Source organism: Cyprinodon tularosa, unplaced genomic scaffold (assembly GCF_016077235.1).
Source record: "Cyprinodon tularosa strain WSP-4 unplaced genomic scaffold, ASM1607723v1 ctg37, whole genome shotgun sequence".
Taxonomy (NCBI): domain Eukaryota; kingdom Metazoa; phylum Chordata; class Actinopteri; order Cyprinodontiformes; family Cyprinodontidae; genus Cyprinodon; species Cyprinodon tularosa.
This window is the reverse complement of record NW_024039085.1, coordinates 270,700-297,064: the sequence shown is the minus strand read 5'-3', so window position 1 is coordinate 297,064 and position 26,365 is coordinate 270,700. Positions and strand designations below refer to the sequence as shown.

The 26,365-nt window shown below is 36.3% G+C and overlaps 1 protein-coding gene across 1 annotated transcript; it reads right to left on the bottom strand.

Annotated features, from left to right (window-relative positions):
• Positions 1–12,811: 12,811 nt before the first annotated feature.
• On the bottom strand, positions 12,812–26,100 carry golga7bb (golgin A7 family, member Bb). The gene is made up of 5 exons (XM_038296255.1): positions 25,953–26,100; positions 21,010–21,135; positions 20,109–20,261; positions 16,313–16,414; positions 12,812–15,485 (listed from the first exon to the last, which is right to left on the bottom strand). The coding sequence occupies exons 1-5, from the start codon at positions 25,962–25,964 to the stop codon at positions 15,402–15,404; spliced, it is 477 nt and encodes a 158-aa protein (XP_038152183.1). The 5' UTR covers positions 25,965–26,100; the 3' UTR covers positions 12,812–15,401.
• Between the last annotated feature and the right edge of the window lie 265 nt (positions 26,101–26,365).

Here is a 26,365-nt window from a genome sequence, read left to right as displayed (position 1 = left end):
CATACAGCTTTCATGCAAACTTATTCATTCCAGAGGAGCTATATATTAAAGCAAAAAAAAAAAAATCAAGTTCAAGATAATATAGCAGACAACTATTATTTATATGTGTACTGTACCTGGGTGATATGTTTGTAATATTGAACAGACCTGCAGGTTTGCATTCCACGCTCCACCAGCCATTCGTTTTGATATGTCACTTTCTTAACAATTAAACCTAGAAATTAACATTCAGCTTGTGAATAATAGAAATGTCCAATGGGCACAGCCTACTATAACGGATCATAGTTTTAATTTTTTTTTATTCTACATATTCAGGTTTCCAACTACTGGATTTAATAAATATTTTAAATTTGGAACTCAATGCAGAAAGACCCCTGGCCAAGAACTGAACCGGGAACCTCCTTATTTTATTAAAGGTTGTAAGATCCATCATTCGGATGTGCCAAACTAATACCACCATACACACTAGTTATGTTGTTACTGTATTGCTTATTTTGGTTTACATTTGGTTAGGGTTACATTCAACATCTGTTATCTGTCACCGGTGTACATATTATCTCTAAAACCGTATGAATACGGTATAGGGTATAATGGATAAATGGTAATGAAACCTGGTTAAATGGCTTGGTTATATGCATTTATTGATCAGATAACTTTTAATATTTATTATGATTCACAAGTTGAAAACCTGTACGCTACCTGAAGGTAATATTACTATCCAAATCAGAATACCGGTAGGTTATTTCTGATTGAGTAGTTCAGCCACAGTTAAAAATTGTGTTAACATTTTGTGTGGAGTTGCTATTTTTTGCTCTTTCTTCTTCTTTCTGCCATCGCTTCTGCTGCTTTTTCCTATCTATCCTGCCTCTTTGTAACTCACCATCACGTGTTGCTCATCAACTCACAACATTTCAACATGCCCTCATGCATTTTAAGATTAAACATATAATTCACAGTAAAATGACTACTGGTATATGTATCTATATATAGATAAAAATATACACTTTTAACACTTACTTCTAACAAACTTTTGTGAATTCAAACTGTCCACTTGGGAAGCAACAGTGATTGACAATCATTTTCCCATGCTGTTCTGCAAATGGGACAGACAACAGGTTGAAATTACTAGTAATTAGCAAGACACAACAAAAGAGTGGTTCTGCAGGTGGGGACCACAGAACACTTCTCATTATCTATGCTTTCTGGCTGCTATTATGGTCACTTTTGAATGTTGGTGGTGCATTCACACTTGTGGTAGCACGAGATGCACTCTGCAACCCACACAAGTGGCTCAGGTAGAGCAGCTCATTCAGGAAAGCACATTAATGCGAGCTGTGGCAAGAATGTTAGCTGTGTCTGTCAACATAGTGTCCAGTGGCTGAAGGACTACCAAGACGGTAGTACACCAGGAGCCATGGAGGAGGCCATAAGAGGGCAACACCCCAGCAGCAACACCACTGCCTCTGCGTTTATAAAAGGAGGAACAGAAGGTGCACTGCCAGAGCCCTGCAAAATGACATCTAGAAGGCCCCAAATGTGCATGTGAAATGTGCATCAGAAACCTACTCCATAAAGATGGTATGAGGGCTCGATGTCCACAGATTAGGATTGTGCTCACAGGCCAACATCTTGCAGCAGGACGCTTGGCATTTGGCAGAGAACACCAGGATTGGCAAATCCACTGGCCCCCTGTGCTCTTCAGAGATGATAGCAGATTTTACACTGAGCTCATGACAAACGTGAAAGATTCTGGAGACACCATGGAGAGCAATCTTCTGCATGCAACATCCTTCAGCATGACTAGTTTGGCAGTAGGTTAATAATCGTGTGGGGTGTCATTTCTTTGGAGGGCTATACAGCCCTCCATGTGCTCGTAAGATGTAGCATGATTGTAATTAGGCCCTGTGATGAGATCCTGAGACCCCTTGTGAGACCATACTGTATGCTGGTGCTTTTGGCTCTGGGTTCCCCTTAATGCAGGACAATGCTGGACCTCATGTTGCTGGAGTGTGTTAGCAATTCCTGCAAGATGAAGGCATTGAAGATATGGATTGGCCCGTCTGTTACCCAGACCTGAATCCGATTGAGCAAATCTGGAACATCATGTCTCCATCTATCCACCAACATCAAGTTGCATCACCGACTGTCCAGGATGTAGCAGATGCTTTAGTCTACATCTGGGAGGAGATCCCTACAGAAGCCCATCCACCACCTCATCAGGAGCATGCCCAGGCATTGTAGGGAGGTCATACAGACACTTGGAAACCATGCACAACACAGAGCCTAATTTGATCTGATTTAAGGACATTACATCAAAGTTGGATCAGCTTGTAGTGTGCTGATCCAACGACTCCAAAACGATTTTAGTGTAATTTTGTTGTCAGCACATTCAACTTTGTATAGAACAAAGTGTTCAATGAAAATATTTTATTCATTCAGATCTACGATGTGTTACTTGAGTGTTCTTTCTATTTTTTAATCAATGAATATTGGGGATGCAACAATTTTGATTTTGGTAGCCGATCAACTATCAACAATCACCATATTCAGTATCTGCCAATCCCAATACCTTTTCAATGCTGTTGTCTATCATAACATTATTAATTATAGAAATAAGGAGATTAAAAAAGTATCATGCATTGACTACTGTTTTAGCGAAGTACACACCAACTCTACTCAAATCCCACAGAACAGGAGAGGACGCACATCCTGACAGTGCCTTTCCTTAACCCTACACCACCGGCTGACTAGACCGTTCCAAATGGAGAGGGTCCCATTATTCCGATTACAGTGTTGTTGTACTTTTCTGCCGGGTCAATCACTAAATTTAAATGGGCACTTGTTTTTAGATTAAGTTCATAACCAGATCAGCCATTGTCAGGTGTGCAAGGCCTCCTTGGCAATTGCTTGGTTTGCTTGAGTTGTTGCAAGCCTACCTGTTAGGGGTTGTTAGTCTTTTGGTACAATGGATCAAATCATTTGGGAGAGTAATAAATGCATAATCTTAATTTCTGGATAAATGCTAAATAAACGGTGGATTTTCTTGTTGTACATTTTTATAGTATTTAAAATATATATTATTCTGGTTTTTGAGGAGGACAAATGTAAATTCCTATCCCAGATGGGGAGTGTCCACTCCCCCGTTCCTATCCCCTCTGTGATATCTATCTACAGAAGGGATTGATGGAAATTGATACAAAAAAGTCTTTCTATGTGGAAAATGAGAGAAAGTATGAGTGCCAAGAAAACACTTTCCAAACAGTGTTGGTGTATGATCTGCAGTTGTCATTTCCTCCCAGCTGCATCTGTTAAATGTATCCTTTTCCGTGATACAAGTAAGTGAAGCTATACTTGCACTCCTGCGTGCAAACTGTGCTAATGCTGGCCTGAGGGTGTATTGAGATTTACTCAAAGCTCAGTTTAAATGGATCATTTATTTCCTGCTTTTTATTGCCAGAGAATGTAATTTTATTTGAGCTTATCTGAGTAATTTAAGTGTGTCTGTACACAGGAATAAGTCACTGATAGGACTGATAAAGCTTTTTCCGTTGATTCTAAAGCATAAATGATATTACATGGAACATGCCTTTGAAGGTCATACCTCTCATTTTACAAAAGAAGATGCATTATATCCAGGTATAAAAAGAAACGTGTATATTTAATTTCCTTTTAACAGCAAGATATTAAAAAATGTATATCCTTGTTGAGTATGAATACCGGTAATAGTTATTTAAAAACTACTAGGAAAAAAAATCATTTTTGCTGGTAAAATTGTAATAGTAAAATGTGAAAAAAAGTTTATATTTGAAACAAGATAAAATATTGCACATAAGAAAGGGGTAATGATTCTGTATAGAAAAAAAAATTTGCCAGTCCAATAAATATAAAAACAAATGTAAAATCTAATACTTTACTTTCTTAGTTTTTTCTTAACTTGTTCTCAGTTTTCTTTACTTAAATTTGGATCAAAGTAACAACATCACAAAACATGAATTGTATTTCTCTGACTTACAAAAAAGTGGATAATTTTCCTATTAGCTGACCAAATACAGTTAAGCAAAATCCTGTAGTGGAAGTTAAAATAACTTTTATATTTTTAGTTCTACTTTTTGTAGACAAAAAACTTTTTCTTTCTTTTATGTTACTTAGCCTTCAGGAGAGAATAACAATCTAAGCTATACATTTCACATGGGCATTACATTACATGTGTTTCACATATCTCATATAATTTTTATGTGCAAAATTTCACATTTGCTTTAACAGGTGGGATTCTGTACATGAAATTAATGTTTTTTTCTTCGCACACATATTTTGTTTACCTTGGGATGAATCATGTCATCTACAGTGGAAGCTGTTCTTTATCTCATTAGTTTTCAGATTTTTGCAAAGACTGTTCTGGGACCGCACTGTCTATGTGCAAACTCTAGATGTTACCTACCAGCAGAATAGTTCTTTAATTCTTTTTTTTTATGTAGATATGTTGTTACACTGTAACCTGGGTGGATGTTTTAACATTCAAACCCAGTTCCACAGGATATTTTACACCGTCTCCCACCTTCTCTAATTTCCTGTTACCGATGTTTGAGTTGGAGGAGGTGAAAATACATAAAAAGCAACATGTTGGCTTCAAATTCCATAAAATATATTAGAAGGTAATAGACTAGATATCTATCGCCATGTCATTTACTCTTGCTTTGAAGTTTGATATAGCACTGTATTTTAAAATGTGGAAATGTTTTTGTGTTATAACAGGTTCATCCATTGCATAGCTTTCCTGCAATGAAAAGGCTGTGTTCTTCTGAAAAAACAAAACAAAACAAATACCCACAGGAGAGAAATTAAACTACAGTTAAACTAACCATGCTTTATTTACAATACACAGAACTAAACAGATGCCTACAGGACCCCAAATTCAGAATTTCTTGTTTTTGGCACAGTTTATCTGGATTTCAGATTTTCAGCTCCCTGATGACTTCTACTGATTTTTGAAGGCTGAATTTTAAGCAGCATATTTAGCTAAACACATTCCAATGATACCTTAAGTAAAGGGTCCACATTTCTTGACTTGTTCAGCCATTACATACAAAGCCACAGACTGATATTTAAAAGCACTGTTTACAACATGTGCTATAGTCTAGGTAAAGAGCGAAAATATTCCACTAAACTTTTTTAATCATTTTCTTATACTTGAAACAGATGTTGAACAGACATCAATTTCTCTCATGTTTTAGAGAAGAAAGTCCTGGTGGTTGAATTTCAAAAGCAAATTTAAAAAACAGTTACATAAGGACAAAGGCTCAATATTTTTGCATGCCTTAATCAGACATTTAACACATTTCATACAGAATTGGATGTCTTAGCTATTCTTTACCCAATTCTATCCTTTTACATGATTAGAAATAAAACAGTTCAGCTAATCTTAGTTTATTTGTATATTACATGGATTTTAAATATCTGTTGAAAAAAGTGTTACAACGTTAAACTTTTATAAAACAGCATAATGTGCTTATTATAAACAAACTGTGAGTAGATTTAAGAAAAACAATAATCTCTGTCTTATGATTTAGTATGATCTGAACTTACATTTTAATTGAAAAAAGCATATTACCAGGCTTTGATTCTCATCATTGTGTTTTATGTAGACAGACTGCAGTTCTAAAAGGTCCAGCAGCTACGACAACAGCTGTCAATCTGAGGACATAAAAAAAGTGCTCGTATTTACTGCAAAGCCAACAGACAGAAAACAGTTTAGCAGATGTCTGTCTGCTATGGCCTTTACATATTTAGTTCTTATCCAAGCTTTTAAAAGCAAGTCACTGCAGTTGTATATAAATAGCATCTACAGAAAACATATATAGCTACTGATTTTATTTTATTTTTTCATACAGAATTGGGACCTTGTTGGATCCTTTGTATTTCATGATTACATGGCTTATGAAGGTTTTTTTGCAGAAGATTTACAGAAATGCAAGGTTGTTGTTGGTTTTATTATTAAAAATAAAGTGATGCATTGTGTTCTGTGTTCTTCACAACCATCTGCCTTTGCCTTGGTACTGTACACTAAATAAATGACCTCTTGTCATTATTTCTTGTCATTGTAGTCATCAACACGTGTTAATGCCATATTGTCAGGATGCAAACAGAAAGATGTTTCTGTCACGAAGAGATTCTCTGTTTTATATGCAAGCGCACACATTCAAACTTTACTCAAGGGTTTGCCATTTTCCAGGTATTGCTGCCAGCTTAAATATTGCTGGAGAGCAGAATCATGGGTGGTAGACATGTTCACTGTCATAAGAATAAGCTATTAACCCCCTTTATGCATGAGCAACAAGTGACTTTTCTTCACTGTGACTAAAAACATAAATAGCTCTAAAGGTTAAGCAGACAACTTCCTTTCCATTGAAAAAGCAAGCAATAAAAGCAGCAAAGTAGAACAGAAAGGGACAGTGTTGTACAGCCAAAGAACAACACATTTTAAAATGTGGAAACTTCAATTTAAGTAGTCTTGGCCAGAGGGTTCCAACCACCAATCCAAAAAGCCATTTCTGTCCTAAGTTCACCTAAGTACATGTGTTTAAATACGAGGATTTCACAAATATATCTACAAATGTAAAACACTTATATCATACTTTTATATGATACTACTGATGCTAGAGTCTTGATTTACCAACGTGAATCATAAATTAGTAAAACATGTAAAATAAAACATAAAAATTTTTCTCTTAGTTGCTAAGATTTATAAATTTTTGATTACCTTTTTTTATTTGATCTGCCAGCTTTTTACAAATTGCATTTTGAAAAATAAATGTAAAACCAAGAGTTAAAGATGTGTTCTTCCTTGTAGCCAATATTACACTAAGTCTTAATTCATTCAGTCTTAAAGCTACAGTGTGTAATTTTCAGCGACATCTAACGTCCAGAGTGCAGACCGCAGCAACATGAACATCTCCCCCCCACCGCTTCTCCCCCCCAACAGTACGGCGAGCGTTACGGGACAAAATGTCTTCCACGACGTCTGCATCACCTACCTTCTCAAGTGATGAGGTTTGTTTACATAGATCATTTTACAGATAGTATTTCATTAGTCTGTGTAGGGTATAGATTTCAGTACCGTCTCAGTTCATCTCTCTCAACTTGCCGTAGTTACTTTCGAGCGTAATAGGCGATCTCGCAATCGCTAGTTTGTTGGCTCTGCACTGCCGTAGCGCAAAGATGTCTGCCTCCATGGCTGCGAGACCCACTCCTATGTAATTATAAATAACGAATTCTAAGGTAACGCAAATATTAAGGTTAAGAGGCTGAGCTCGTAGATGATGATAAATAACATAGTTATGTATAATATATTACATTTCTGACTGTATATCCCTGTAATTATTACACACTGTAGCTTTAAAAGCAAACCTTTGGTAACTTAGGTGTACAAGATATCAACGTTCCCATTTGTTATTTAGGAATAATCAGAAGCAGTTCAGAAAGTGGCCTCACTTTGTGAATTAAGGGCAGTGTTTTGAAGCTAGAGACATACAAGATTCCTTTAAAGCATGTATGTTACTGCAAATGTGATTTTAAAATTCTCACGAGAGAAAGCTGACCTGAAAAGCCAAGTAATGTGGCAAACCCATCGTTCATTTTTGCTGATCACAAAAAAATGTCATGGTTGTTAAAATTTTGTTGCACAGAATTGGGGCATTCTTCTCACAGTCTGTGCAGCTGAGATAATCACATAGAAAACACCAACTGCAGGTTCAAGGAGCTGAGTTTTATCAGAAACCCCTGATGAGGATTTAATTATAATAACCATTATTTTCATTTTTACAGCTGCTACTCAGACAACAAAACTAAAAACAACAGAGATACATGCTGTGAAAAATTGATCACTTTGTTCTATCAAACACACCAAGACAGGCCCTCTGTAATATTGACAATTTGTGGGTGCTTACCTTCTTATATTTCCAAAGATCCAAGATATTCCAAATTAATTCCTAAATGAACAACCAATTACACCGAGTTTTTTTTAGCCAAACACATTTTATTTTGTTCAACTTGACAACAATCAGTCCCTTTAAAAAAAAAAGTCTTACCATATACTTTTTAGAAAGTAAAGACACTTCTTCCCAGGCTTTTATTCTTAATCCAACTTTTAAAATATTTATGTAAAATGCTTTTATTTAACATTTTTGTAACCAAATGTTAACATCTGAACCACATTAAAATATGTTTTTCCTAGCAGCACATACATATCTTTGATGAAGCATTTCTTTTCTTCTATTTTCTTCTTCCGTGTTTATACAAACACCATGCAGCAAAAAATATCAACAGAGTTTTTCAGACAAAAAAATAAAAAATAAATCAACAGATTTTCTATTAATACCGGATTGACTGTTTGATAATCTGTGGTGTGCTGCGAGAATTTGCAGCAGACCAAGTGTCCAAAAGTAATTCCTAGCTTATTTTTCTAAGCCTTTTTGGAATTAGCTAGCCTTTTGGAAACATTTCTTAGTGAAATATATTATAATCTTCCTTTTGATTGTGGTTTTAAACTGTAATTCATTCTTTAAATAATATACCAGAAATGTGTGTGCATTTTTGGATCCTTGGTTGGTTGCTATATCTGTTGAGACTTTCTTTAATACCACTACTTATTTCACTACCCGCTCTATAATGTTTTCAGTCTGTTTAATGGGCCTCCCCTTTTAATTTACTTGTTTTACTTTAAGCCAAAGAGCATCCAAAGAGCTAAGTCATGTACTATGATTACAAATTTTTCACCAGTGGCTCACTCTGGCTGCATACAAGGGTAATATCAATATTTTATGGGGTCTTTGGGCTTATTCTATTTCTTTGTATTAGTCTGTTTTTTATCTGTTTGCTAGCAAACATTTAGCATATTTTACCATGAAAGACCTCATGACGTACAATATTGTGTATGCATGCAATGAGTAAGCAAGGAAGTGATGGAGCCAAGCAAGCTAGCATTTCACCACTGAATGTGTGAAAAGTGAAAGAAAAAGATCAAATGTGGAAAAAGTGACTTTTGAATTGAAGTTGGAGCTCATAACGTCAAATGTCAAGTTTATGATGAATAGGTAAGTACTGTCAGCAGAAGGTGAGAGTGTATGAAATGTATGTCGAGGATCATGCTTTGTGCAAAATTACCTGCATGCTCAAAAGGGATTGAATAAACACGCTTGGCGTATATTGCTTTAACATTGACATATGTTTTTTTTGGTTTTGTTTTTTATCATAGCACATAATTAGGCTCCTATAAACGAGTAGAGAAATATTAAACAAATATTATGTTCCATTTAGAGGCAGTTCTATGTTTGCAAACACTATACAAGTGGGGCTCATTTCTATATACTTTGACCATTAGGGCTTGTATCTAATAAGAACCCCAAATTCTCAGAAAATTAGACTTTCAAAAAAAAATTATTAAAATATTTTTAATATTTATATCAATCGACCAAAAGAATATTTCCATTAAATTTTTAGCATATGAATTTAATAGCATGTCAAGATTCCTTGTGTATGACTCACTACAGCACTGCGGCATAGCCTGTGTCACTGCTGAACAGAAGTCAAAAGGTAAATAGCTCCATGCCATAAGTCTCATGTTATTAAAAAAATATGTTATTCTGTGCCTAATAGATCTTCATGAAAAGATTAATTCCTATTTTTAAATCTATATGTTTGAAAAATTTAGATCTACTTAAAAAGTGTCTCCTCAATTGGCATTACTCACATCCCCCTCCACTGGTTCCGTTCCTGCCTCTCTTCCGTTGTTTCATATGAATTAAGTCCTTATACTCAGATCCATCCCCTGTCACAACCCGTGTTTCTCTGGGCTCTGTCTTGGGCCCCTACTTTTTATGGTCTACCTTCTGCCACTTGGTAACATCTTTCAGAATTTTCATTATTATGCAGATGACACCCAGCTCTAAGCCAATCTCCAAACTCCCTTCCTCATCTCTCACTTACCTTGCCGGAACTTAAAGCCTGGTTTACCTCTGACTTCCTTAAACCAAATTGCAACAAAACAGAGATCCTCCTGTTAGTCAGTTTTAACCAAGACTGACAGTTTCTCTCTTCCGATTGACAGTTCTACCATCTCTCCCTCTCCTCAGGTCAAGAATCTGGGTGTCATCGTTGATAGGACTCTCTCACTCACCTCCCACATCAGTAACATTACCTGTTCTGCCTATTTTCACAGACGAAATATTCATTGTCCTTATCTGTCTTTTCCCCAGCATGCTGCTTCTATTCTCGTCTATAGCCTCCCACATTGATACTGCAGCTCTCTTCTTTTTGGTCTCCCTCAGAAATCTCTTCATAAGCTTCAGTTGGTCCTCAGCTTGTTTAATTACCTAAACCCCCTCATTTCATCACATCACCCCAGTCTTACTGGAGCTTCACTGACTTTCTGACACCTTCATAATTCTATTCAAAATTCTCCTGTTTGCTTTCAACGTCACCCATAATCTTGCTTCAACATACCTCTCAGATCTCCTTCAGCTTGCTACCCCTCCACAATCCTTCATCCACCTTGTTGAGCTTTCTCCCGCTCTGCTCCCAAACTCTGAAATTCCCTCCCACCTGATATTCATAATATAGAAAACTTTACCTCTGTTTAAAATCAATCTCTTCAGGAATGTATACCTTCAAATATGTTGTTATATGTTGTACAGTGTCTTTAGGTGTCCTGAAAGGCGCTTTAGATAAAATGTATTGTTATTATTACCAAAAAAGTGCCAGTTTTCTTTTACTGCACATATTTGTTGGCCTTTTCAGTAAAGTTTAACTAATGTGTCTTAAAGTCAAATTATTAGGGGAGTGGAACTGCTAGAGCACTGAAACATAAAACCAACTTTTAAGACTTTTCCATGCACCTAAATGCTACTTTCCTATTTGTTATTTCTGGTTCCAACCCTTCTGCCTTTGCTCACATCTAAATCTCCCAAATTAGATTGGTCATTCTAAACTATAGATGAAATACTGACAGCTCAAAACTGTTTCATCCTGCTGAAGAAAACTGAACAGCTTATACGGTGTATTGTAAGATGACAGTTTCTTATAAAATGGCATTGGAAAAAACTGTCCTCCTCCTCTATCAGGATTTTAACAGCAACAGCTGACTAGTAAGCAAACCCAAAGAATAATGCCCTACTAAAAAAAAAATAAAATAAAAATATTTTTGTAAATTTTTATATTATAGGAAACAGATTTTTTTAATAGTTGAAAATCTTAGTGTACTTGTGTTTGGAAATTTAAGAGGAAATTTACCATGTGATTTCAGAAACAATGTCTTCTATAGAAAATGTTTTAGCTTGAATAGATATATGGCTCAATTAAAAGATCTCAGGGTTCTCCTACTCCAGTCCCCCACTCTCCTGCAACTTTTAGATGCAACCCAGATCCCAAACATCTGTATCAAATGAATGGCTCATTACTAGACCTATTCAAAACTTGGATAGGCTTAGTAATGAGCCATTCATTTGCTGAAGAGTTAAATCACCCATTTGATTGAGGTACTTTAGATGCAGAATATGTCTAAATAAATAACTATGATGCATTTACAAGCACTGCTACACTCAATTAAGACCATATAAAGTTGGGCCTGTTAAGAGTTTTCCCTGAGGATAATGATCATCTTTGTTATCCTTGTTATTACTATATATTTTTAGCTACAGTATAAAAAGAACTGACAAACCAGTATTAACTCTACAACGAGCCTTTCCTTCTTTTTTGATGACCATCTAGATATAAAATTAATATTTAGTAATTAATAACATCTAATAAAATTGCAACATTTTATGGCACATCGAATACATCCTACATTTGACATATGTATACAATTAAAGCTACAGATGTATAACTGCACAGATAGTTCAAACTCATTTAATCATTGTCCAACAAGTTCCTTCATGTGCCGTCTGGCAGTGTTAAATCAATAATAAATTGGTCAGTCAATCAGCACCAGGTTGGACAGCCATTTCACTGTGATGAAACATGGAGGCATCAAAAAATCAAAGCACAGGAGGTCAAATTCAAGAGCAGCTAAACTCAAGTGCTGTGGTATAAAGCAGGTTTTAACCATTAATCCAAGGGGTTAAATAATGTACACTATCTAGGAAAATGATCAAAACAATAACATACATCAGATCAGAAATGGTATTTGTAACTATAAACATTCATTATTAAATGACAGTACCAGCTTCTCCAGTAACATGCAGACAAACTATAAACTAACTAAGACAAACATAGACAAAATACAAGATGGTTTTTATGTTGACAGTCTGTCTGCACAAGCATTCCGGAAACCCCAAATTTATGGCCACTACTTGAACAGGTTACAGAATTTTCCCCTTTAAAGGCATACTATGCAACATTTTTCAGTTAATTAATGTGTTCCATAACGTTTTGGATGATTAAATGAGTCATTTCAGGTCGAACAAAGGTTTTCTTGGCCGCCCTGGTGGTCTGTAGGGGAAATACCGCACTTGCAATTGCAGGAGCCCTCGGCCCGCACCCACAGGCTCAGAAGTCTCGTGCATCGCGAGAGTCAGTCTTGCTTTACGGCGAGAATTTGGCTAACTACAATCTTTGTTATTTAGACACATGCATAACAAATAATGTATGAAAACAAAACAACAAAATAGTCACTTACCGCAGTAGACATGGTGATTCGTTGCGTTCGCCTCTCTGCTAAGCTCAAAACAACCGCACCTGGCTTGACGGAGAAACCAGGAGAACAGCTGAGCATATTTACAACGGTGCACTTTTACTTTCGCCCTCTGGGGGGAGCCTCGCTGGAAAATCAACACCGGTTGCATAGTATACCTTTAAGAGGCAAAGTGTGAGCCATTTTTTTCTTTTAGCGTTGTTTCAGCTAAGATTTGTAGTGGATAAAACTCATACTTTAGAATTACATTTTTTTTATATTATGTACATCTGAGGTTCTTGAGAAGCCTGAACTTTTTAACTACTTACATAATTTTGGCATCATATTTATGTGGTTTTGTACACTTGAGACTCTTAGACAAGGCCATTTCCCAGGGTATAATAAACTTAATCCTAAAGTAATCATGTTTTTTACACAACAACTAAAAGGTACATAACTTTATTTAATTTCTTTCAAATAATGATGCTCCCTATGATGCTGAAATTTTAAATATTTAAAAGAATTGGAATTGTGTTTTTTCTATATTGATTTATATATCTTTAATATATGAGCAATAATTAAAAATTATCGTTTACCCACAACCACCCCTATTGGTTAGTGGTTGGAGAGGGGCGTGAAGGAAGCCATCTATGAAAGAAAAACTAGCCATAAACAGAGGGGGTGGATCCAGGTTTCAGCTTTTTAAATACCTACAATGCAGCAATTGGGTTAACCCCTTCCTGCTATCATCGCAGTCCCAGCCCCTGCACAGGAGAGCAGTGGAACTCACCTTTTCAGCCAAGCCAACAATTCCCTTTAACAACACCCCTTTCAGACACTTAGACAGGTATGGGGCATTGCAGGCTAACAAAAGAAGCCAAACGACCCACATTCCAAAGGAGTGGGCCCCTTCGTCTGTTTCAATTTGCATGTTTTCAAAACAAAAACAAGATTTTGATGGGCTACTGTAGAAAACCTCAAACTCAACACTATTCCTGACAAGCGAAACATCTTCAAACTTGGAAACAAAGTCCAGTGGATTGTTTTCAAATTTCTTTTTTTGGAAAACCCTTATTGAAATTATACATAGCTGTCATTCATGTCTTTATAGAATAGTGTCCAAGTTCGTTTCAGTACATTTGTAGATTATCTATTGCCTTTTTTGTGTTTGAATTTCTAATTCAACCTGTATCTACACAACAGCAAGGAAAAACAGGCTAAAAGAGGTTAATTTCTTGAGATCTCTGTTAGCCGGTTCTCCTGCAAGCTCCTACACACAAACTGGAACACATTTCTCTGCTTAATGACTGTACAGTCTCCAGCTCCACGGATAACAACCCACACTCTTTCAGCTTTCCTAAGAAGCCACCAAGTCTGTTAGGGAAAAGGTTTTGACAGTGTTAATTCTGCAAGCTTTCATCTCAAACCAGACTGCAACTGATGTCAAAATCATAAACACTGCCAGACATCAAAACTATAATAGAGTCTGAGGTTCCCAGTAAGCTAAAACCATATTGAATATTTTCTGGGTTTATAAAATGAGTACATAAGTACATGTTACATACACATGAGTGTCTATGCATATACCTGATGTGCACATGTCCCCTTTATTGCCCTCATATGCAGTGGTTGGGTATATTATCTGAATATGTCTGCATGTGTGTGCCAAGGCGTGACCTGCAGCTGTTATGCAGATCACTTGATCCACTCTTGAGAGTAAAAAAGATAAAGGAATCAAACTGGTCCCAGCTAGATATTTATGCCAAATACCTCTACCTAATACCCCATGCCTTAATTTGCCCACATTCAATACAACTTGACCTCAACTACTTGAAACAAGTGTAAGAAACAAGAACAATATGTCTGCTGGGAAGCAGTAAGTTCTGCTCATAGTGGCGGAGTTGTTACAAAGACTTGTGAATACCCAGACTGTGAATGAGCATACAGTATAATAACAATGACAGTAAAATGATGCTATTCACACACTGACGACAGTTCTGATCAAAGATGAACTTGCAGGATACACTAAAATGTACAATATGTGACTTATTGTAAAAGACAGGATGAAATGGGTTAACAAGGATTACCTTGGATAACTTTTTAAGAGTTTAAGAGACACTGGATGCTGCATTTTCTCATAAGATGATATGTGAAATCTGTTGACATATTTGAAAGGTAATAGCTACAATTTTAACACCTGCTGGTCGGAAAGAAGTTATTTCCCAGCTATATTACGGGGCTATAAGAATCTGGCAATGTCTGAGCACTGTCTCACATGACTTCCACCTACTAATTTGATTGGTACAGAATCCTTTGATGTCGACTTTGCCATCAGAAGCAGAAGTAAATATTTATTAATTTTGGACCAAGCAACTTTTATAAAACAGTTATTTATAGACCATATATAAGTTTTTCAATGGAATTAATACCTTTACTCTGCACCACTCCAGATTTTATGAGGAATAATTATTAAAAAAAAAATAATTTAGATGAAAAAGTTGTAGCTATGACCTTTAATCCTGTTTAGTAGCTACAGCTTTTGTAGATCCAGAACCTTCTTTCAGGGTAGTTAGTTGAAGCTCTTAGCAGGAAGAGGTCTGTACTTCTGGATTACCTCCATGGCTTTCTGTCTTGATGCTTTTCTTTAGAATCTGGTGCTCTCATGTTTCAGCATGCGGATGCTAGTGAGTGTCTCGCTGCCCCTGTGTTGGTACCCGTAAGCCTGGTGCTGCCCCTCCAGTCATCGAGCAGTGCTACATGATGACATGCCGCTGCTAGGACTGGAGCCACTTGAGCCTTGATCTTCAAAAATGCTAATCTCTAGCTGATGACGCAATGACTGTCAAGAATAATAAAGATAACAAAAAGCATACAAGATATGAAAAAAAAAACATTAGTTTCTAATATTACTCTGTAATCCCTTACAATTATCATAATAAAGCCATCTGCATCCTAACGACAGTAGACAAAGTTTTGACTAACAAGAGTCAGACAGGAAAAATATGTGGTATGTATGCTTATAATGAACTTATTCTAATTAAGAAGTGAAAGAAAAACTAAAAGTTCTCTATGGTTGTGTATCCCCTTTTCTTTCTCGAACAGTTTTCTGCCTCTCTGCTAAATTAGATTAAGTTAGAGGTCAACAGAGCTAAAAGAAAAATCCCCCAAATAACCTAACAGCTACTGAAATAATTAATGCTGAAGTATGGTAAACGATGAAGGGTCTTTTTTTACAAAAACCCAAAAAGTTTATACACAATACCACTGTTCAGCCGATAGGAAGAAACAAAAGTCAGTGATGTCTCCCCGGCCTTAAGCTGAAGGCGTGTAACCCTCTCTTCCAGCCCATCTCCCAACAGACCAATCTAGAGTATAAGAAAGTCCAACCTTTGTCATGGAGCTGGCTTCCTTTCCCAAAAACAGCAGACAGTACATATAGACTACTTCAAAATATCACTGAATATAAGGAAATGTTGAGCTGGTACCATGCAGAATTAGCATTTAAAATTTATTATTCAAATGCACTGTACAAACTCTGTTTTTCAGATGTGATATACTCTAATAACTAGATTGCTTATAGTCAGTATTTTCAATTGTCAATCTAATGTCTAGATAAAGCAGAAAGCATAGCAGCTGCTGAGTGAAGGATACAACCCTCATTCCTCTCTCTATGGGGTCTGTGAGCAGCAGACCTCTTGGGGCGTAGATCTTCTCATTCTGCTCCTGGATGTAGCCTGATATCTTCTTCAAGACCTGAAATAAAATATGGGTAAAGTAGTTGCAGAGGAGGGCTTGATTACATCTGGTTTTAATCCAGATTTCATTACAAACATCAGTGATAAATTGAAAGCAAAGCTAAATGCAGAGTTTCACAGAAGATGACATAAACAGGCATACTAACATATACCTACACATTTCATTTTAAAGGGAACTATTTGTGACATATTATGGTATTGTAGACAAATTAAACATCAAATTGGATTTAGCTATTTTATATATCCCTATAGTTGGTCAATAGGAAAATATGAAATTAGTTTCAAGTCTCTTTAAGCATCTTTTAAGCAAATATTATAAGATACCTACCATCGGGTGTTTAATCATAAGAATTATAAAAAAAATAGTACTGTTATGGTCAAAGCACATCAGTATTCACTTTTTAAACATACATCCTCACTACTCATTTTAAGCAAAACTAAGAATTCAATGACTAAGACAGAGGAGTGATTCACTTTTGGAACATTTCCATTCTAAACCAAAAATTCTCAATGGAACAAAAGGATTGAGGCGAACTCTCTGAAATGTAAATTTGCTAGTTTTCTTCAAGCTGAATTAGCAAATAACCTATCCTTTACTTTTGCTTTAACGGTAGAACAACCACAGGGCAGCATTGGGGGAAATCAGGGCACTCTAGAACAGGCCTCAACATACAAATATAAACTAGCAAGTCTGTGCGCATATTAAGGACATTACAACTCATTTGAGAATAACCTTTGGAGTCTGTTTTTTTTTTCCTCCAATGTCCTAAACAGTAGAGCAACATTAACAGTCATAAACTAAAACGGCATGATAAGAAAAGCTACTCACATACACCAAACAAAGCCTTAACAAAGATAGTAACTCCTAAAATTAAACTCTCCTGAATGTGTATATGCTATGCTCCATAAAACAAATCCAACACTATACTGGGTTTTGAACTGAGATCAGTGCTGGCTTTTGATATAGGTAACATAGAGAACTGTCCAGGGAGACATTAAAAGGACAACTCATAAACAAAAGACAGAAATAAACATAATATAATGATTATTTGCATCTACAGTCAATTAATAATGGCATTTCCTTTCTGAATATGCACCCCTTGCTATAGACATTCACTCCTCCTTGTTCAAGAGTGCACAGAATTTTATTCTCTCACCATCCTTCACCATTCAATTGATTTTGAGAAGCATGGCTGTATTTGCATTTTATCTAAATTGCTTAAATAAGGGGAAGTGCTGCCATTGTAGGGCATTATCTCTCAAGGTGTTTGAGGCACTGCGTGCCATTTCCCATAGTTAAAAAAATGGAAATCTAGAATAAAAAGAACTAACACATTTTGTTGGTTAGATACTGGAATAACCTTCCACCAAACTTTATATGAATCATTACTAGATAAGATGCAATTTTTTCTTTACTGTAAAATTCTTATTTTAAATGTTATGTTGTTATCAACTTTAAGCAGAAAATCCTTAAAAATTTGTATCTTTTATTAATCTATATGATTTGACTTAGTCAATTAAGTTACTGATAATATTTCAATAATATTGAAAAAAAAAATCATTTTGAAAATTAGTAGCTTGTCCTAAGACACATACCACCATTACACTGTTGCATCTCTGCTTTGCCAATTGCAAAAAAGGAGCTGTTCCTCCAGTAAACGGAGCTATCTTTGATCCTACCTGTTGTAAATATATTAGAAATGGAATATTATCAAAGTTATCCTGGACAGTACAGGTAGGGTTATCCTGGACAGAGCTCCTCTTTTGCAGCTGCATGCCCAGCTGATAACATGGCAACCCTACTGTTTTGCCGAAAATTGTTTCTATCCTAAAGGTTTTGTATTGTATTTTATTTTTTTCATTTAACCAAAAGGAAAATTGAGCTGGTATTTATCAAGTAATAACAAAACAACTAAAAACATTAAATGAAAACAAATAAATATTAATATTTAATAACTATATGTCTGTAATAGAACAATTATTGTATTTTGTTGTAATTACACTAATATATGCTTATTATGACAACTGACCTTCTATTTGCATGTTTCCACTGGTATTAACATATCTTTGAAGATAAGCTCCAAGAATCTACAGAATCTCTGTAAGATTCAAGCCAGTACTTTGGTTGAATACTCCAAATCTAAACATTACCTCTGGGCAGAAGAAACATGCCTGTAAAATCAAAATATTACTACAAACATATTGGAGCCTTTAGCTTTAACTAGGGGCTGCTAAACTCACTTTCAATGTATGGCATCCAAGTATTAATTCTAACTGTTGCACTGATATGATGGTATTTTTGTGTCAGCTTTTCTGACTAAACCCAGAATAAACACAAGCAGTCCTCTATTCTATGGCTTGTAAAATGTGATTGTATTTTATGTACAAAGTTTTAACTTAAACTTGTATCCACTGCTATAGTCTGACCTATGTTCTTGTCAGCAAAGAGGAAAAACAAAACAACAGATGTACTGTACAAAGCAAAGTCTGTGTGGGAGACTTCCTGAAGCTTGCTCTGACATGTGGGTAACAATAAGTGCCTTTTGATGGTGGAATGTAAACGTTAAAGAGAATTGGAGAACCATGATTATGTGCCACATAGGAATATGCACACTTAGCTTCAACTTGGGTGGGTATGTTCTATCGTTGTCAGTCAAAGGGGCATTCATAAAGTTTAAACAAGTAAATAAACAACTCTCCTGTGGAGCTGATAGCATCTGAGCCTCTCAATGGAGCGGTGCCACCCGACAGTGAGATGAAAGGTGATGCAGGCCAGGCCATTTAAGCATAACTTCAACACAGCAATAAACATGCTTTTTTGTACCTTGGTCAATTTCCCAGTAACCCTGTGCAGCTTTGATAAAGCAATGTTTACAAAATGCAACAAGATGAGGCAGATGAATGGTTTCTGAGACAGAGATCAGAGCAGAGAGACGTGCTGGAACTTCATGGCACTCCAATCTCTTCTGAAGCATTGGCAGGTTGACAGAAAAATCACAAAGAGGATTAATCAAGCTCGCTGTGACTGTGTGCATGATTGCATTAGGCATGCTTGTGTGTTCTTGTTCCATCTCAGCAAGAAGCAAAAAGCAATACAGCCATGAACAGGTTGAACCATCTGTCCTTTCTCAAGATGGACATCTTGCCTGTGCTGAATAAAAGTATTTTACAGATGGTGTGCCACACTTTACACAGCGGCAGTCAGGTTTAGCCTTCAGAAAAACATGCTAAAGGTAGTGGATGGCTATAAAAAGGAGATCCTATCTCCTGGATTCAGGCAGTTTCTTACTGGACTGTGTTTTAAAAACTGCTCTGGTATAAAATTCAGGAGATGAACATGCAGATCAAAATTTCAAAAACAATGACCCTGCAACACTTGGGTTTTAAATATTAAATCAAATAACTGGTGACCATTCTTTGATTCGATTTGTATATGTCAATAGATATTAATTGAAAGATCGAAATAGATAATGTGTTGTAAATTGCTTCTTAGGGCGTAATCACAATAGCTCCGAGTTCGGTTAATGTTCTAGATATAAAACATATCAGGTCTTGCTTCATCTACAAGCAATTTTTTAAATCTGTTGATATGTTGCACACACTGTGCAAACAAGATAGAAGAGTTTTTATATGACTTTTAAAAAGAATGTCTCTGTTTATCAAATGTTGATATTTTAACAGTGTAAACTTACCTTCTCGTAGCGTGTTTCCATGCAGAAGAATACAATGTATGCTGTTGCACAAGCTAGACATCCTTCCAGGTATGACTGACCTCCAACTTTTTCAGCCTCCATGTAATACAAGTTAAGTGTCTTCACTGTCTGCTCAAGCAGAGCTCTCTCTATCTAATTAAAAACACAAAAAACCATAGGCAAGGTTATAGCCCTAGGAAAAAAAAGTAAATTTAGCTGTTGCAACAAGTTGTGCATCTATACAGCAATATGTGAAACATATCTGCTGATTTTTTTTCAAACCAATATGACTAAGTTTTGACAGGCATTATCACACAATGTAAACTCTATGTACCTGTGCAAATTCTACGAAACTCTACTTAAATATGACTCTATAAGATTTCTTTTGTATTTTGGGAAACAGCACTGTCCTTAGGAAATCCAAAGTCTACTCAATCCAAAACTTAGTTATTTCTTTAGTACCAGTAAAAGTAAAAATAAAATAACATTTGAGTGGAACTCATCAGTTTATAAACAGTGTTAGATGAAATTATCTTCACATTTGGTGGCGTTTGATTGAGTGCTGGAATATAAATCATGACCTATTTAAAGAATGAGGACTTAGAGCAAATACTTTTATTCAAGAAACCTGCAGAAAGTTAAAGAATTACTATTTGATCTTCCAGAGAAGGCATACAATTTTTTTATCTACATAATGCCAGAAAGGTTGTATGAAATGATGTCAGTTAATTTGCATGTTTCATTCATTTAAAGGGCATGTTGAAATTTTTAGCTTTTATTTCAAAGTCAGACATAAATAGAGACTGATTCAACAGGTACATTTGCTTCATTACAGTGAAGGATTCAGTTTTAAGTTGCAACACACTTGAGTTGTTTTACAAAGATTTGCAGGTGTTCTCACCTTGTTGTTAAGCTCTGTGGGGAATTTGGTCTGGAATCGGCACACAGTTCCTTCACTGTAGTCTCGTTGTATAAAGACCTTTGTAACCAGCGATGCAGTGTGCTGTATGTCCTTGAGGTTATGCAACTGAGAAAAGACAGAATAGTGGTGTAGAAAAGAGATACAGATTTACAGTTTGAAATGCATTTAATTTCAGTAAGTTTTAGATAAAACCTTATGGACATTAATTCATTCATAATCCCTTAATGTGTTAGTTTGCAAACTCTTTTTGATCTGTTTAGGATTATACTCCTGCTGTAAATAATCACTTGTGTCCAAGTTTATACTAATTGACCCAATCTATTAAATTTCAATAAAATTAACTTTGTTTAAATGTATAGGAATTACCCAGGAAGCACTGAAGGTTAAACCACTAATGAAACAAAAGATAATGCAACAGCAACACTTCCACAAGGTGGGTAGTAAACAAGAAAAAAGTCCATACTCAAAGACAAGCTGCCTAAAGTACATTGGTACAAGCATTATGCAGCCACAGCTACTGGTCCATAACATAAATATAACATTCCTTAAGATGAACATTCAAAATTCTTCCACTCTACCTGAAATCAGCACCAATGACAAAGGATAGAATTTTGCGAAAAATACATCCAAACTGTTGTTTTGTATGTTTTGGATTGATAAGATGGTTAATAGGAATATAGAAGCCAGAATAACAAAAAAAAGAAAAGAAAATGGTAGATTTGTCACTAGCATTCATTAAAATATTAGGGGGATTGTACGCATGTACCTCAACTCATTTATGAATATGTTAAACACTGACAAGATCATTATAGGTTGGGATTTCAACATTCATGACAACACTGAAGGGGATATCTTAAATGCACAACGTCAGAGCAGTTTGGAAGATTTTTCTTATGGGGCTGGCAGGTAATAGACAGTCAAAGGACAGGCATTGGTTCAGAACCAGGATGACAGAGATAGGCAGGATTAGGATGAATAACGAGAGTCCGGGTCCAAGAACAGATCCATGGGTCAGAACCAGGTGATCCGAAATCCAGAGCAGAATCCAGGGCAGAGTCAGGGCACAGACATGGGTAAAAGATCTAATCAGTGGCGACTTTGCCTTCAACACCGCGCTTTGAATGCATGCTTAAAACTCGACAGGGTAGTTAGGGTGAAGCAGTGGGCTGGAGCTTGCATCTTTATAGTAAACACCTTTACTGCTTCATTCAAACCAATTCAGGTGACTGCTTCGAGGTGAGAGGCATTTGGTGCGACTCAGTGTATTTCGGATCCTCAAGGACCAGTTCATGCCCCCGTTCTACACGGATTATACGTTACAATCAGCTCTTTTTTTAATATTCAGAGTTCATGGAGCAAACATCAAGGGAGCGTTCCTGAATTTGGAAATATTTGAATTTTAAGCAAGTAAGGTAATTTACATTCAGTGTTTATTAATAGAAAGCCTAAAGCCTATACTATCCACTAGTATAATATTCATGATACCATTTTATGCAAGATATACATAACAGGTAAGATGAATAACGTAATAATTATCGGCTCCTTCTCTGGACTGAGCAGAGGATCTGATGAAATATTGGGTGGAGCACAAAACTCTCTATCCAAATCTATACCCCCCAGCTAAACAGTACCTGATTACAGCAGCTTACTTTGTTCGCTATGAAATATATATATATATTTTTTTTTTCTCTGGAGAAATTGTCTCAAAAAACAGAAAAACAGTCAGCACCAAGCACACAAAAAATGAATGACAAACCAAAACATTTTCACTTTTTTATGAATTATTGTCTCATGGGCAAATTATTTAGAACCTCTTGAGGTACTAAAACACATATACAACACAAACATAAAGTGTTATTATATACAGGGGAGATGTGTCATATTCTCACGATTTTATTTGATTCAACAACAGCTAGTGCCAGTAGATGCCACCCAAGGGAATTTGAATGAAGCTTCGGGTAGTGAACAATTTTATGAAACAATGGTTCAAAATTATGCAATATTTCAGAAAGCCTCATTTTGCCATCACTACCAAACAGCACACCTATACAGGTTGGACAGGGGCTAGGCAGACTCAGAGAATCAGAGGGCAGTAAAATGGTCAGAAACACGGAGGCAGACAGTCAAGCTTTCAGGAATGCTAGATTAGACTCACTGGTGGCTCGTAATAATCTGACACTGGTGACTGGTCTGAGAGGTGTTTATATAGACAGTGGTACAGGTGGATCTGATAAAGGCTGATGAGAAAAGGGCTTAGTTGCGCAAGTTTGTGAATCAGACCAGCACTAGTGCCGAAATCATGAGTTTAGCTGTATCTCTGAATGATAATGAAAATGGCAGCCATTTAATTTATTCTCCTTCACAAATTGACAACCGGGTTGTCAAATTAACAGGGTTGTTGCTTTAGACAACGTATCCCATTTGAAAAAGGGAGGAAGTTATTAATAGGAAGCTGGCTGGAAGCTGGAAGCAATTTTTAATAGAAAAAAATATTTTGGTTGCTTTTTTTACCTGATTTTGCTGACAGATTTAAGGACTTCTTGTTTCAAGTGCAGTGTAGGCTTGCAGTAGTGGTCTGGTGGTTTTACTTGAGCTACACCAGACCCAGTTTCAATTTTGGCACACTGAAAGACCCCTTTTTGCATCAAAACAGCTACAGCAAACATTTCTCATGCTGATCTAAATTACTTGTCCCAAAGGAAGGGCAATTAGTGATACAGAAAAAGCATACAAGAAGAAGCAGAGAGAAGACAGAGAGAAACAACAAAGGAAGTGTAGGAATATTCAGCAAGGCGCATGAGGCTGTAGTCAGACCCTTAAGCTTCTTCAAGGTATTTATATTCTCAAGGAATGCCCCAACAATATACCAAAATTAACAAGCTAACTCTTGATCAGTGGTTCTTTTGCAGAGTTTTGCTGGCCACAGGAGTCTTGTTATAATTGGAAGGTAGTGAGCCCATGTAAACAGACACGGTACAGAGTGCGCCTTTCATCTTTGTGCTAAAAGGCCCACATCAATCATAGCCAGGAATAGAACCTAAGCTTCTATTTTCATCTGCTACCAGCCAGCATTATCTCACAGCTAGAGCTTTTAATATCTCTGTCTTTGCTTTCTCTGTATTTTTAGCCCAGTATCTATATTGGGCTTACTAGGATACATCTTTCATCCTATTTAGATGTAATCATCAAGACACGGCAGGGCTTTGTTTACTCAAATCAGAATCAGTTGGCCTGATGTCAACTTCATTAGCTCTACACAGGCTCTTAGTGTGATATGGAAGAATGTGCAGTAATGTACTTTACATGTATTCCAAATTTCAGCTTTTGAATTAGGACAAGACAGAAGTCATTGTTTTTGGATCAGAGTCTCTACCAACAAAACTGTTAAGAGGCAAATAATTTGTAATTACATTGCACTTAGCAGACAGGTACGCTATAGTTATATCATAAAAGACCAACAAAACCAGGAGTGTGAGGTTGCATGGAGGAATATGCCTTTCAATTCCCCTTTTTGCTAAAATGTTGTACGATTTGAAGTTTGGCCTGAGTTCTATTATTTTTTCTTTGCTGTGCATGACATGGTGCCAAGTTAAGTAATTCTGATTTAATAAATACACAGCTTCCACATAGGTGAATATTACCGATGGGCACACACACAGACGCCCCTCCACACACACCCACACACACATTACACTAAGAAAAGACAGCAGACATCTCATTTAAATCTCTCACATGTCTTCCTTGTTCAGTGCTCTTTTGTCAGGTGGCCTCTTGACAGCTCAATATTTACTAAGATGTGAAAGAAATTGAGATGATTGATGACCCATGCAAACAGTATGTACAAGCCCCGATTTCATTATTTAACATGCAATAAACATGACAAAAGGAATAATAGCATGTACAAGAAGCAACACTATTCTCATAGATTGTTACTGTTTGTTTTTTAACTGCATCAGCTAAATAACATTGAAAAGATTCACTAATAATAGGATAATTAACTGATATTCATCTATGTTAGTATACAGGTATGATTTTCTTAGTATATGGAGGGGGTTGGCATAGAACACTATGGTTTATCTATGAAATACATTTAGGAAAAGAAAATCAATGCATGGCTTTGCAGTCACCACAAAGTGAAAGCAGCATAATCTTGAGTTCTTCACTATGACACCTCATCAGGCATCAGGCGATGTCTTTGGCCAAGGGCAAATAGAAGGAAGGGACATGTGGCCCAACAGCTACCAGGCATTACTAGGTCTAAAAATAAACCAGCACCTCGTTTTTAAGGCAACTAGTTGTGCAATCAGACAAAATAGAAAGAAGGACATCAGTGCAGATCTTTAGATTTGCAAGTCATATAAATCTGAAATAAATAATAGCAGGACATGAATATGAGATGGTTAACAGAGGTAATCAGTTTTAGGAGCCTCAGAGCTGTGTCAAAGGATATGCAAGGTCAAGGGAATATGAAGCTTTTTAAGAGGAGTTAAGTATGATGCAGTTGAAGCCAAGAGGCTGTGACTGTCCAAGGTGCTGAATATAATAATTAATACTCTTCATCATAAATTGCATAGCTACCACGTGAATCAACAGTCTCTATGATTGTTGAACAAATCTTTGTTCTTACTTTAAGGTAGACTAAGTATTTAGAATAATAAAATTTGTCTCAGTTGCAATAACCAAAAGAAATAGAAATTTCCATGTAATTTGTAACATAATACGAGTACAAGTACATAAAAGCAACCCTCCCTGCACTTCGTTGCAGTATCAGTAATATTCAATCAGTTGTTAACCATATAGGAAGAAAAGAAATGCATCACATCCAGTTTACAGTACCGCATTCCCCACCTGCACTTGGCAGGATAAAAATAGGAAGAGGAAAGAAAAGAGTTCTTACTAACTAGAATCGGGAAATTCCTTACCTCTGTTGCCATGCTGCAGTGAGAGGCTGCGGGATCTGTCCCGTACTGAACGCCGTTTGATCGTTTTGTGCGGGACAAAGCTGTTGTTGCTGCTCCTGCTGTGGAGCCTGAGCGCGCGAGCTGACATGAAAGTGTTGGTGCGTGTCATCGGGACTGCGGGATGCGGCGCTAAGAATGCTAAATGCGGTGTTGGTCTAGGCTTATTAGTAACAAGTTGTCTCTGTCTGTGTATTTAGGTTAACGTATTTAGGCCACCAGAGGTCTATTATTAATTTAATTTACTGATACTGAATATTTAAATTTTGGATCTCTATCCAAATTCCCATGCAAAGAAACGCATATCCATTAAGAAAAATAAAAAATAAAATAAAAAATGCAATACTAAGATATTCAGAGCTTCTTTTCAGGTTCAA

Bases quoted from the DNA above. Each gene is read 5' to 3' on its own strand.
- golga7bb (XM_038296255.1), bottom strand. The intron at 20,262-21,009 runs GTGAGAACACCT...GTTTTTAATTAG, and splicing joins CCACAGAGCTTAACAACAAG to ATAGAGAGAGCTCTGCTTGA. The intron at 16,415-20,108 runs GTAAGTTTACAC...ATTTTATTTCAG, and splicing joins TGGAAACACGCTACGAGAAG to GTCTTGAAGAAGATATCAGG.